Below are 14,906 nucleotides of genomic sequence, written 5' to 3' on the forward strand. Positions count from 1 at the left end.
CTGATACTTTGGCAGATGCTTACTGTGACAATGAAAGGAAATGCTTTCTTAATCACATAAACAACTTCACATGCTTAGCCTTATATTCTTCTTGGGGATCAAGCTTTCATCCGCTTCAGTACAGCAAGGTAAGTTACATTAACTCATGCTACCAGCTCATGTCCTTTGGGGACACAAAGCAATATTAATCCTTACGATGGTAATAAAAGGCTCCAGTTTTAGGTGCCCGAGTGCACAGGACACACTAACACTTTGTCATAGTCTGTCATGTATACTATATGTACCCAGGAATATATCTCTTATCCAAGTGCTGCATATATAGACTAATTGCAGCTCTTACATCTGCAGATGAGGACCACACTGTAGCAGACAAGCGTTCTAGTGCTGTAATACTATCCTATGTGATGTTGTACTTCTGCAGACAACGCCATATGCCACTTGTAGAGAGGAAATTCCAGCATGTGTAAAGATTAAAGATCCAGTACAAGTACATAGCACACAGATTACGCGGCATGGGCAAACAGTTCGCACTTACTTGGAGCTAAAGGTGTGAATATGACCCAACACCATCTTTAGCCAAACAGATTAAATCGCCGTAAACCATTAAATAAAAAAGCATACGTTTACACTGAATAAATACATGTGTAGGAGAATGCAGCTCACTCTATGCCCACACATGCGTTACTGATCAGATTGCATTATGTGGCCTTAGAGGGAGCTCCTGATGAGGATTGTCTCCCTCACATATATTTATTCTTGTGTGTATTTATGATAAATTGCAAAAAAGAAAAGTCAGTCCTGTGTCCCAACACGGACAATTACTTGCGCTGGAACCTGACGTTCTGATATTTGTATTACATGCTTTTTGTCTACCAACTCTACCAACTCTTGTGAGTATAATAAAACCTTTTAACAAAAGATTGCAAAGGGTGCTTCACTATTCTGCCTATCCCATATGAACCCTTAGAAGAGGAGATCTGTGGAGGATTGGATCCTTTGGGTGCTGGGAAAAGGGGCTCACCCTATGCCATCCACTTTTATCGGGAGACACGGTCCAGAGCAGCGCGGTTCCACAACCCTTCATAATGTGTATTTATGATGTTTGTTTATTAACAGATTTTTTATGTTGTATACACACACACTTTATATTCACACTTAATAGCCAGTTTGCAATGCGCGCTGTTTTTTTCACCTGGTGAGTCCGGCCGTGGGATTTTACCTGCTTGCTCTCATTAGTTTGCGTTTAAATTGTTAGGGTTCATTCACACCTTTAGCTATGAGTAAGGGCGAATTGTTTGGCCAAAAAGAGTAAGATGTGTGCTAAATACCTGTACTGGATTTTTTTATGGGTATAATAAAGCTTTTATTTGAACTGGATACTCTAATTTCCTCTCTACATGTTCATAGACTCCACAGTATGCCAACAGGTGAGCTGTGTGTGATTGTTTCAGTGTATTGTATATGCAACTGTATGAAAGAAAACCTCCATTGCATGCCATAGAGCTGCCCGTTTTCCTCTTTTAAAGACAATTAAGACATTGAATCCATATGCAAGCCTCTGTAGCATATAGAACTTATACCTTACAAGTGCACTGTACACAAATACAAAGTGCAAATTGATACTGATTTTCATATAGTGGAGGCCTAATATTTAGTAACATATATATATATATATATATATATATATATATATATAAAGTTCATATTGAGCACGCTTGTTTTCATTCAGTTATGCCAGTTATGGAACCCTTTCACCAACACAGTCATTTGTATTGGTAAAAAGTGACACAAACAGATTTATATATGTTTTCTACCAATGTTGGGTATATTCTGACTGCTCTGGAGCCTGAAATATATTCCCCAATGGAGCTTGTCAGGAGATGCTAACAATCTCATTGCAGCCCAAGCAGTTTCCATGCCCTGACTGAAAACTAAAATGCAGTTCTGAGCTAATCCAAAGAAAGGTCAATTTGTGTAATTTTTTTGCCAATTAATCTGATGTTGATCTTGTGAGCTATATTTTTCCCATATCACCTGACCTGACGACAGACATACTACTTTCTCTACAAAGAACATTTCGGGTCACTCCCCCTGTATCCATATTCACATTCTCCTCTTTTGAAGTGCACACCATTGAACTCTTCTGCCTATTTCCCCTGTGAGTGGTTGTTGTGGGGTGAGCCTGGTGGATGATACACCTTATTATGGGTGATTTTAACATCCCTATTAAAACGATCTCTTCTTCTGCCTCTCGCTCTCTTTCTATAACCTCCAATCTTGGACTCTTACAACTCTTTTTCTCTGCCACACACAAAGATGGCAATATACTTAATCTAGTCTTCTACCTCTGGAAAATTGATAGTTTTATCAAGTGGTTCAACAATCTTTGTACTAAATGTACTACAATATTTAACCTTTCTCTTCTGTCCTCTTTTTAACATTCTGTTATAACTGCTATATATATATAACTATACTACTCCTAAAAAATCTGAGGAAAAGGTAACAGAGAATCAGTGCTACTTGTGTTCATGGAGGTTCCGTGGGACAAGGAGGTAAGTTAAGTTGCCTTTATTGGCAAATAACATGTTTCAGGCAGGGGCGTAGCTATAGGGGAAGCGGCTGCTTTGGGGCCCTGACCCAGAAGGGCCCATCCAGGAGGAGGAGGTCTAAAAGATTTTGTCAGGGCCCCCTCAACAGTATTACACAATGCAATTATATACAGTGACCGTATAGACAGTGTAGAAAACGGATGGAACAGATAAAACCAATGCAAATTCGTGCCTAAAACTGACGCTGTTTGACAGCTGACTATGTTCATTGACAAAGACCCTGGTTGTGGGGCATGGGTTACAATTACATGCTCAAAGAAATAGACTATAATCCAAAAGATGTACTAGATAATAAAAATAAAAATAATTATAGAATTGGGTAATTACCAAACTAGTTTGATTAGGAAATTTTGTAAAACTATAAGAATATAAAATTGAGATTAAAACCTGGTGTAAATAGCAATAGATTAAATAGGATAAAATGTAATAAATAAATGGATTCCTGATTAGTATTGATTAAACTGATTAGTACACCCTAACTGGTATAATAAAATCAGATTAGTTGATGTTATAAGTGAGCAAGTATTGAGCTAAATGGATGTTACCTAAAAAAAAAACGTAAAGTATAACTATAATGGTAATCTTCAACAATGGTTTCTGTAATTTTATTTAGGTCATCCAGGTTGATAGTATGACATTTATAAATCCAATAGATTTCCCTCTTCTTCAATACTTCAAATCTGTGGTGAGTACTGAATATAATCTATAAACTGTTTGACAAAGACTCGATTTGTAGAGTCGAAACGTGTCACTTGTTGTCCTCCATGTGGCAATAAAAATAGAAGCTTTTTTCATCTAATCCTGCGAGTGCCGGTCTTTTTCTTCCATGTGATTGTGGGACGCCGACCCTGGACACGTGCACCGCGTGCGAATAGGAAAGGAGTGCCGGCTGTTTCACTTTGTAGAATATAATCTATTGACGTGATTTTGGAGAGGTTACATTTCCCTGCGTGCCTTAAGGCTCATTCACACGTCAGTGTTCCAGGGACGTGTGCTGTACGTGTTCTCCACGGACAGCACACGTCCCCATTGATTTTAACGTGTATATTCAGACATCAGTGTTTTAGCACGGTCTGTGTTTTCAGCACGGATGCATGCTCTATTTTGTCCGTGTTCATGGATCCATCACGCCCATTATAGTCTATGGGTCCGTGAAAAACACGGATGCCATCCGTGTTGCATCCGTGTTTGACGGATCATTAGGAAGAGATGCTTTGAAAATTATTTTTCCGCTGTTCAGTGTCAGTGAAACACGGATCCTTCACGGACAGCTTCACGGATGCATCACTGACCACCTGCTCACGGATTTGAGCACGGACGTGTGAATGAGGCTTTACAATGCAATGTTTGCTTAGGCTATGTTGGAGGGATTTTTTCTTTACATTGGACCGCTGCTTGTTGAGCCGTAAATGCAATTCCTATGTTGTACGGCCCATATACTGAAAGCCATAGCCACATTCTATGAGGTATGTGACAAAATCTGTTTTGCAGGTGAGAGTGTACTTAATTGTGAACCTTTCTCTGGTGTTTAGATCTAAATTCAGTGGTCTGGTATGCAATGATGGTACAGCAGAAACATCTTGCAGCACCTCAACAGTAACTGCCCCTAAATTCTTCACGTGATGGTTCTTTTCCTCTTGTGCTAGTTCTCAATCTACTTGGGGCCAAGATATTTTTTTATAGAGGGTGCCCTTCTAACATGATATTAGGGAGAGGGGGAAGTATCTTGCCTAAATGGGGATCCATAAGAAGTATCTTCCAGTGTTTCCATAGGATCTTGATGATAGGAGTTGGAGTAGGTGGTGATGAAACTCCTTTTCTTGTAATCTTCTTCTGAGGTTTCTATTTTCGGAGTGCTTGGTTGTAAACATTTTGTTTGATTGAGCAGACTGGCTTTTTTGTATGCATCCTCAATGAGGCTTTGTGGATAGCCTTTTTTCAGGAGGCTTGCTTGTTCTAAAAAACGTATCATCTCTTGTACAATTGTTTTGGATTCTTCTGAAATGACTAAGCTGTATATTGGTAAACTGTATACTAGTGAAATGCAAGTAGCTGTTACTGTTGACTTTTTTTTGGAGTGTTCTGATTTAATCGATTATGGACTCCAAATCACCTCCCCAGACAAAGAACAAATTGTCAATATACCTCTTATATAGGATCATTTTCTCTTTAAATATGCTGTTTTTCTCAATATAAGTTTCTGAAAATTGACCCATAAACAAATTGGCTTAAGCCAGTGCCATCGTACTGCCCATGGCAGTCCAGTGGCACTGATAGAAGTTATACTCTCCATTAGTGAAATAATTGTTCTTTAATATAAACTCTAATCTTTTAATCATAAACTCCTTATGTGTGATTGAAATATCTTCATTCCCTTCCAAGTATTTCTTCACACATGCCACTTCCAGCTCTTGTCCTATATTAGAATATAGTGAAGAGACATCCAAGATGGCAAGCAGGAAACCTTTCTGTGGAATTCTGGATAGGTCATTAAAAAGCTGTCTGGAGTCCCTCGGATAACTAGGTAAGTTGATTACATGTTTCTGGAGAAATGTGTCTATATAATGTGCAAGGTTGCTAGAGGCAGGGAAGGGATCCAAAACAATTGTAATATTTAGGATGTTGGAGAATATCGAAGGCCTCCTTTTGGTAGTCTACGAAATCTACAATCCCGCCTCCTTTGTTGGTTGGGCAAAGAACAATATTAGTATTCTCACGTAGGCTCTTGATGGCCTGCTGCTCCTTGCATGTGAGATTTGTCTTGATATTTCTGACTTTCTGCTAGTTTTTCAAGGTGTTAAAATTGAAAGCAATCGGAAGTAAAATAAGGTGGTGAAATTCACCGAAAGTCTGCAGGTAGTGGCCTTTACTATGGGTTCGGCAAAAACTTGGATCGATTCTTCAGGCCTGAATGTCGGGTGCCAGTGGGAGTACTTCGCTACGACTTTCATCTCTGTTTATTATTGCTCTCCATGGAAAAAATATCTGAGTAGTGTGAGATTCCTTATATATTTCTGGAGGTCAACGAGTTTCACTATAATCCTGTGCTGGTTTACTCTGGCCTAATAAGTTACCTCTCTGGTAACTCCTCAACCTCTTAGAATCTAGCTTTTCTAGCTGACTCATCAGATTTAAAAAAAATTAAAGGCCTTTTTTGCCATTTATTGCCCTTTTTACAGTAGCTGTAAGGCATGGGGGGGGGGTTGTTTTAGCCATTTATACTTGTTACCTAAAGGAATACATTTTGTAGTGTAATTACTTAATGTGGATTTAAAGCTCTCCCATTTATCCTCTGTATTATTATGTGACAGTATCTGCTCCCAGTCTATGACCTGAAATACCCCCCTTAACCCAGGGAAATTGGCCTTTGTAAAATTAAAGGGGTTGTCTCGCTTCAGCAAATGCATATTGCAAATATGCATTTATTATGTAGAGGAAGTTAATACAAGCCATTTACTAATGTATTGTTATTATGCATATTCCTTCCTTTGCTGTTTGGACTCATTCTTCCATAACATTGTTGTTGTTCAGTCGCAATTCAGTCGTGCTCGACTCTTTGCAACCCCATGGACCACAGCACGCCAGGCCCCTCTATCTTCCACTGTCTCTCGAAGCTTGCCTAAGATCATGTTTGTTGCTTCCATGATATTGTCCAGCCATCTCATTCTCTGCTGTCCCCTTCTCCTTTTGCCTTCGATCTTTCCCAGCATCAGGGTCTTCTCCAATGACTCCTGCATTCTCATTATGTGTCCAAAGTATTTCAGCTTCAGTATTGCTCCTTCCAATGAACAATCAGGGTTAATTTTTTCAAGGATTGATTGATTGGATCTTTTTGCAGTCCATGGAACTCTCAGAAGTCTTCTCGAGCAACACAGTTCGAAGGCATCTATTCTTCTACGCTCAGCCTTCCTTATGGTCCAGCTCTCACAACCATACATTACTACAGGAAAAACCATGGTTTCGACCATACGAACTTTTGTTGGCAAGGTAACATCTCTGCTTTTAATTACACTGTTCAAGTTTGTCATCACATTATACAAAGCTTATTTTGATGTTTATGACCACCCTGCAAATCCATCAGTGGTGGTCGTGCTAGCACATTATAGGAAAAAGCGCCAGCCTTTCTGGTGGCTGGGTCCATGGGAGTGGGCGTAGGCCACTGCTTTTTCCTATAGCGTGCAAGCATGGCCACCACTTCTGGATTACAGGGTGGTCATAACCATGGAAACGAACAGTGTATAATGTATATTAACTTTCTTTAAATAATAAATGCTATTTGCTGAAGCTAGACAACCCCTTTTAATGTTTTGCTCTCCCTGCCAGAGTTTGCTTTTTATAGTTCAGGAGGAATATGATTATATTGTGATCACTATTACCTAGTGTTTCTCGAACAATAACATTTTCAACAAGCTCTGCATCATTAGAAATTACCAGATCCAACAGAGCATGGCCCCCAGTGTGATCTACAAATTGGTCCATAAAGTGGTCCTGTAGCAAATTGAGGAATCTTCTCCTGTTTGCAGTTGAGTCAGAACTATGACCCAAGTCAATATCTGGAAAGTTAAAAATCTCCCATTATGACCACTGTACCCGCCTGTGCAGTCCGCTCTATTTGGTTATACAGTTGAATTTCTATCTCCTCTGTGATGTTAGGGGGTCTATAGATTACACCAAGTATTATTTTTTCAGTGTTTATCTCTCTTGGTAATTCCACCCATAAGGTTTTAACATCCTCACCATCCGCACCCACAATTGCCTCTTTCACACTCGCCTTCAGATCTCTCCTCACATATAGGCACACACCACCACCTTTTCTATTGGCCCTGTCTTTCCTAAATAGTGTAAAACCCTCGATATTAACAGCCCAGTCATGCGAAAAGTCCAACCATGTCTCAGCCACACCAACTACATCTATGTGTTCTTCTAGTACCATAGCCTCTAGCTCCCCCATTTTGCTTCCTAAACTTCTGGCATTTGTGAACATACGTTTTAAATTACTATTTATTTTCTCACATTCAGTCTCAACTGTCCCCTCCTATATCCTACTCTCTATCTACACTATCTACCCCCTTATTTATATGACCCCCATCCCTCCTAGTTTAAAAGCTCCTCCAGCCATCTAACCATTTCCCCCCCAGGGCAGTTGCTCGGTGGAGCTGATGTTGTACTTTATCCTAATGAGAAAGATTTCATAATAAGGATTTGGAGAAGGGGCAGAGGGATAGCAGAGCAGGGAGAGGCTGGTGCTGTCACTAGGGGGTCATACCATGGGGGAGTAATAAAGCCCACCATAATGCCCCCCCAGTAGAAATAATTCTCCTTATAATGTGACAGTGCAAAAATACCCCCTTGTAATGCCCCCAGTTGAGCTAATGTCCCCATAGTGCCCCCATAATGTCCCAGTATAAAATACCCCTATATAGTGCCCCCAGTAAATTCCCCCATAGTGCTCCTCTCCCCCCTTCCTGCTAGTGCCCTCCATAATGTACCAGTATAAAATGCCCCATATATAGTGCCCCAGTAGATGCCCCTCAGTGTCCGGCCTCTGATAGGCTGCCGGCCTAGTGTCCCCCATAATGCCCCCCAATAATGTGCCAGTAAGTGTCCCCATAGATGCCCCCCCATTATGTGCCAGTATCAAGTGCCTCTCTCCTCCCCCATGTCCCAGTATCATAGTGTCATCTCCCCCCCCAATGTGCCAGTATCAAATGCCTCTCTCCTTCCCACCCCCCATGTGCCAGTATCATAGTGCCAAACCCCCCATGTGCCAGTATCAAGTGCCTCTCTCTTCCCCCCATGTCCCAGTATCATAGTGCCATCTCCCCCCAAAAAAAAGTGGCAGTATCAAGTGCCTCTTCCCCCCCCCCATGTGCCAGTATCATAGTGCCAAACCCACCCATGTGCCAGTATCAAGTGCCAACCCCCCCACGTGCCAGTATCAAGTGCCTCTCTTCCCCCCCATGTCCCAGTATCATAGTGCCCCCCCCCCCCCCCAAAAAGTGCCAGTATCAAGTGCCTCCTCCCATGTGCCAGTATCATAGTGCCAAACCCCCCTCCCACGTGCCAGTATCAAGTGCCAAACCCCCCCTCCCACGTGCCAGTATCAGGTGCCAACCCCCCTCCCCCATGTGCCAGTATCAGGTGCCTCTCTCTTCCCCCCCCATGTCCCAGTATCATAGTGCCATCTCCCCCCCCAAAAAAGTGGCAGTATCAAGTGCCTCTCCCCCCCCCCCCATGTGCCAGTATCATATTGCCAACCCCCCCCCACGTGCCAGTATCAAGTGCCTCTCTCCCCCCGCATGTGCCAGTACCAAGTGCCTCTCTCTTCCCCCCCATGTCCCAGTATCATAGTGCCATCTCCCCCCCAAAAAAGTGCCAGTATCAAGTACCTCTCTCCCCCCATGTGCCAGTATCATAGTGCTAAACCCCCCTCCCACGTGCCAGTATCAAGTGCCAAACCCACCCTCCCACATGCCAGTATCAAGTGCCAAACCTCCCCTCCCACGTGCCAGTATCAAGTGCCTCTCTCCTCCCCCCCATGTCCCAGTATTATAGTGCCATCTCCCCCCCCCCCCCAAAAAAGTGCCAGTATCAAGTGCCTCTCCCCCCCCATGTGCCAGTATTAGGTGCCAACCCCCCTCTCCCCCCCATGTGCCAGTATCAGGTGCCCACCCCCCTCCCCCCCATGTGCCAGTATCAAGTGCCTCCCGCTCCCCCATGGCAGTAACAGTCGGGAATTAATAAAATAAACACTTCTACTTACCTCCATGTCAGCGATGCGATGCAGCCTCTTCCTGTGTCCCGCCCTGTATGTCCATATATGGAGTCAGTGCTTGTATTTCAGAAAAGTTTCTGCTGGGATTCGAACCAACGAACTTCTGTATCAAAGGCAAAGCACTTAACCATACAACCATAAGAGCTGCCTTGCCAATGACTGAAAAAAATATGAGACTTCTACTGTTATAGCTGGCTAAGTGTACATCTATACACATGACAGCTGCCCCAACACACCCAGCACTGCTATATCTCTATATGACAGCTGTCCCAACACACTCAGCTCTCCTATATCTCTATATATGATAGCTGCCCCAGCACACCCAGCTCTGCTACATCTAATACACATGACAGCTGCACTAGCACACTCAGCTCTACTATATCTCTATATATGACCGCTGCCCCAGCACACCCAGCTCTGCTACATCTATATATCTCTAAGTATTGCTATACAGTAGATAGATATATATAGAGATATAGCAAAGCTGAGTGTGCTGGGGCAGCTGTCATGTGTATAGATGTAGCAGAGCTGGGTGTGTTTGGGCAGCTGTCATGTGTATAGATGTAGCAGAGCTGGGTTTGCTGGGGCAGCTGTCATATATAGAGATATAGTAGAGCTAAGTGTGCTGGTGCAGCTGTCATGTGTATTAGATGTAGGTGTGCTGGGGCATCTATCATATATAGAGATATAGCAGTGCAGGGTGTGTTGGGGCAGCTTTCATGTGTATAGATGTACACTTAGCCAGCTACAACAGTAGAAGTCTCATATTTTTTCAATCAGTTGCAATGCAGCCCTTATGGCTGTGTGGGTAAATGCTTTGCCTCTGATACATGAAGGTTGTGGGTTCGAATCCCAGACACATCAGAAGACTTCAGGAGACAGTAAGACAGTAAGGTCCGCCGCCGCTGCTGCTGTGAAGGGGCCCTGAACAACAAGAATCGATCATATTTAACTAACTTGAAAATAAACTGTCACACACGCTGCCGGGGCGCCGGGCCCCTTGGTTCCCCAGTAGTTACTCCACTACCTGGTAGTAACTGCTTCCCCGGTAGTTACGCCACTGGTGAGATCTAAGCCTCTCTCCAGGTTTGCAATGCTCCTGCATGTTACAAGCTGTGCATTTAGATCCAAGATCTATCCAATTGAATCTTTTGCAAATGCCTCAAATGGCTCTTCAAAGCACACATACATTATTAGTAGAATTGTCCATTGAGCACATGTTAAAATGGGGATGAACAGTAAAGAAAGAAAACAGTAAATATGAATTTAGATTTAGACCCCTGACTTTAATTGGATAACTTGCTAGAATAAAGCAAACAATGCACAAGGAAAATCTATTAAACCTTAGTTTCTTGCTCCTTGTCTTAAACTCCGGTCCTTTAACCCTTTCAGGACCAGAGTTTTTATTTAATTTTTTGTGTTTTCTTTTTAAGTTCCCTGCCTTCCCAGAGCCATAACTTTTTTATTTGTCTGTTCACATAGCCACATGATGGCTTGTTTTTTGCGGGACAAGTTGTACTTTCCAACGCGACCATTTAATATTGCATATGATGTAGCGGAAAATAATTCCAAATGGGGTGAAATTGCAAAAATAAAAAGCGATTCCACCACAGTTTTACGGGTTTTTTAATTACGACGATAAAACTTGCATTTTGATAGTGATAAGAAAATGTAAAAGTGGGAAAAAAAATCTGTTTTATTATTTTGATCCCTATAACTTTTTGTAATTATGTGTACGGAGCTGTATGGGGGCTCATTTTTTGTGGTGCAATCTGAACTTTTCATTGATACCATTCTGGGGTGTGTATGACTTTTTGATCACTTTTTATAAAAAAAATGGTAGAAAATGAAGCGACCAAAAACGGCGAATCGGCCATTTGAACGTTTTTCCCCGTTTCGCTGTTTGCCGTATGGGGAATATATTTTTATATTTTTATACTATGGGTGTTTTCGCATAGTTCTTTTATTTTTATTTTAGGAAAAGGGGGGTGATTTGAATTTTAATGTTTTTATTTATTTATTTTTTTAAACTTTTTTTTATTATTATTATTTTTTTTTACACTTTTATAGTTCCCCAAGAGAACTTATAACATGTAATTATCTGATTGCTATTATCATAGACTCTAATGCACTTGCATTGAAGTCTATGATAATTTCACTACTTTCCTATGGAGCCCTATTACAGGCAAGGGCTCCACAGGAAATACTATGCAGCAGCCTTGTGTCATTCATAAAGACACAGGCTGCTACATACACGCTCCGGCTCCTCCGGATAATAATATGGTTGCATAAGTGTGCACACCCTTAAACTAATACTTTGTTGAAGCACCTTTTGATTTTATTACAGCACTCAATCTTTTTGGGTATGAGTCTATCAGCATGGCACATTTTGACTTGGCAAGATTTGCCCACTCTTCTGTGCAAAAACACTCCAAATCTGTCAGATTGCGAGGGCATCTCCTGTGCACAGCCCTCTTCAGATCACCCCACAGATTTTCTATCAGATTCAGGTCTGGGCTCTGGCTGGGCAATTCCAAAACTTTAATCTTCTGGTGAAGCCATTCCTTTGTTGATTTGGATGTATGCTTTGGGTCGTTGTCATGCTGAAAGATGAAGTTCCTCTTCATGTTCAGCTTTCTAGCAGAAGCCTGAAAATTTTGTGCCAAAATTGACTGGTATTTGGAAGTGTTCATAATTCCCTCTAGTTTAACTAAGGCCCCAGTTCCAGCTGAAGAAAAACAGCCCCAAAGCATGATGCTGCCACCACCATGCTTCACTGTGATTATGGTATTGTTTTGGTGATGTGCAGTGTTGTTTTGGTGATGTGCAGTGTTCTTTTGGCGCCAAACATATCTTTTGGAATTATGGCCAAAAAGTTCAACCTTGGTTTCATCAGACCATAACACCTTTTCCCACATGCTTTTGGGAGACTTCAGATGTGTTTTTGCAAAATGTAGCCTGGCTTGGATGTTTTTCTTTGTAAGAAAAGGCTTTTGTCTTGCCACTCTACCCCATTGCCCAGACATATGAAGAATACGGGAGATTGTTGTCACATGTACCACACAGCCAGTACTTGCCAGATATTCCTGCAGCTCCTTTAATGTTGCTGTAGGCCTCTTGGTAGCCTCCCAGACTAGTTTTCTTCTCGTCTTTTCATCAAATTTGGAGGGACGTCAAGTTCTTAGTAATGTCACTGTTGTGCCATATTTTCTCCACTTGATCATGACTGTCTTCACTGTGTTCCATGGTGTATCTAATGCCTTGGAAATTCTATTGTACCCTTCTCCTGACTGATACCTTTTAACAATGAGATCCCTCTGATGCTTTGGGTGCTCTGTGGACCATGGCTTTTGCTGTGGGATGCGACTAAGAAAATTTCAGGAGGGGGGCGTGGCCTAACCGGCATGGAGTAAAGATGTGCGGCACAGAGCTCTCCCGCAATCCTGATTAATCCTGAACTCCCCATCCTATAATTTGTCCTTCAATACTGCCTCTACACTCACCGGAGAGCCTCCTGAGGATTATCCCCTGCTCTGCACTGACAACCGTGGCAGGAGAGGAGCTGATTCAGCGGGCAGACGCTCACATGTGAAGTGGCCATTGCAGGGAGGCAGGAGGAGCGCACGGCCAGCGGACAAACTGTCATGCTGCGATTGGCTTGCTGAAGAGACTGACTGGTTGTGAGTCGGTTGGGGAAGACTACGAGCAGGCTATAGTGGGATCCCCCGGTGCGGGTCTGCAGCAGACAGGAGAAGGAGGGCAGAGCGGCAGTACCCTGTGAGCGCCAGCAGCCATTTTCCAGAGAAACCACGTGGCTGCATTTGCGCCGTTCTAAAGCTGAAGAGGGGAAAGCAGATCACCCTGTAATAACAACTATAGAACTGTATGTACTCAGCTCATATGAACCCAGCTCTGATATAATCAGTCAGCTTGTACTCAGCCTGCATGTATCCAGCAAGTCTGCCTGCATTCTGAATGTACTCAGCAGTCCTGTATCCAGCACATGTGTATTCAGTCAAATGTACTCAGCCTAAATATATTTAGCAGCCATGTATTCAGCCTAAATATACTCAACAACAGTGTATTCAGCCTCACTATACTCAACAACCGTGTACTCGGCCTGGGCGTACTCAGCAGGGGTGTACTCAACCTAACTATACCCAGCTTTTGTGTACTCAGCTAAACATAATAAGCCGTCATTTGCATTACTTGGGCGCATCCATCTGAGTGCGCATAGTTCAGCTTTGAACGGTCACCACAGCGTGTCCCATACAGTCTGGACTGTATATTGGTGAGGTGGTGCAAACTGAGATTAACTAGGGGCTCAACTCATCTGCAGACCCCTGGAAGGCCGCCCTTCTGTGCAGAGGGGTATCAGCCGGGTTCCCCAAGCTTCCAGTCGGCCGGTATATGGGGGTAAAAAACAATTAGTGCCTCCTCAGACCCCAAACAAAATCTTCATGGACAAAATGAGCCAAACCGAAGGGGAAGGGGCCTTGGGCAATACAGTGTCGGAACAGGCACAAACAGACAAAATTATGTCAGCAATAGCGTCCTGTCAAGTTGCCTTAACGGCGAAAATTGATCATCTTCAAAGCGACATTAATTTTCTGCGCCACGATATAGAAAAGATGAGAACACGAACAACGGAAGTGGAACGCAGAGTGGGAGAGGTGGAGGACACCGTTAGAGGCCATAATGACTTATCCTCTTCACTGCTGCAGCAAGTTAAAGCTCTGCAAGCGAGGGCTGAAGATGCAGAAAATAGAAACAGGCGAAACAATATCCGTATATTGGGCCTGCCGGAAAGAGTTGAAGGGGTTGAGCCTGAGACGTTTGCAGAAAATCTGAATAAAACACACTTGGCTCCACTGCATCTACCACCGAGACCGTTCATTATCAAGGTACTAAATTACAGAGACCGTGACGAGATCCTGGCGGCAGCAAGGAAAAAAGGAACTATCTCTTATGAAAACACAAGGATCTCCTTTTATCCCGACTTCACCACTGAGGTACAGAAGAAGAGGAAGCAATTCAACCAGGTCAGAGCACGGGTCAGAGAACTGGGTATAAAATATGCCATACTGTACCCTAAGAGGCTACGGATCCAAGTTGATGGAGGAATAAAGTTTTTCCTGACTCCGGAAGAGGCCTCGGATTGGCTGGATACTCGTCGATCACGGGAGGAGCAGCGGTGAAATACTATAATAGAACTGTTCGATATAATTGTTGGGTTCAGTTTATTGTTCCTTTTTCTATCTCCTTGTCTATTTTGACTGAAAAGAGGGGGAAGAAATAGCAAGGGGAGGGTAAGGATGCAGGAGGTGATACACTTATTCTGTATTGTAGTATCAGGGAGTACATAAAAGAGCGGGAGGTGGTATGTTACTAAAGGGAGAGCTTTTCTCTTAGAAAGGGGGGGTCTTCTCTATTTTACCTCTTGAACATTGTCCTTTCTACAAAAGGATTTTTCCTGTTCAGGATTGCTTTTCAATAGTTTAGCGGTTAGGTTGGGGTTGAGG

General features: G+C 42.8%; 1 protein-coding gene across 1 annotated transcript in view; it reads left to right on the forward strand.

The window, feature by feature from the left end:
• Positions 1–14,906, forward strand: part of CITED1 (Cbp/p300 interacting transactivator with Glu/Asp rich carboxy-terminal domain 1) — a 41,105-nt gene continuing 26,199 nt past the window's right edge. Inside the window, exon 1 of the mRNA XM_040405096.1 lies at positions 1–128. Within this exon, the coding sequence (XP_040261030.1) occupies positions 71–128 (58 nt within the window). The 5' untranslated portion in view covers positions 1–70. The remainder of the gene's footprint in view (positions 129–14,906) is intronic.

This window comes from Bufo bufo, chromosome 8, assembly GCF_905171765.1.
Source record: "Bufo bufo chromosome 8, aBufBuf1.1, whole genome shotgun sequence".
NCBI lineage: Eukaryota > Metazoa > Chordata > Amphibia > Anura > Bufonidae > Bufo > Bufo bufo.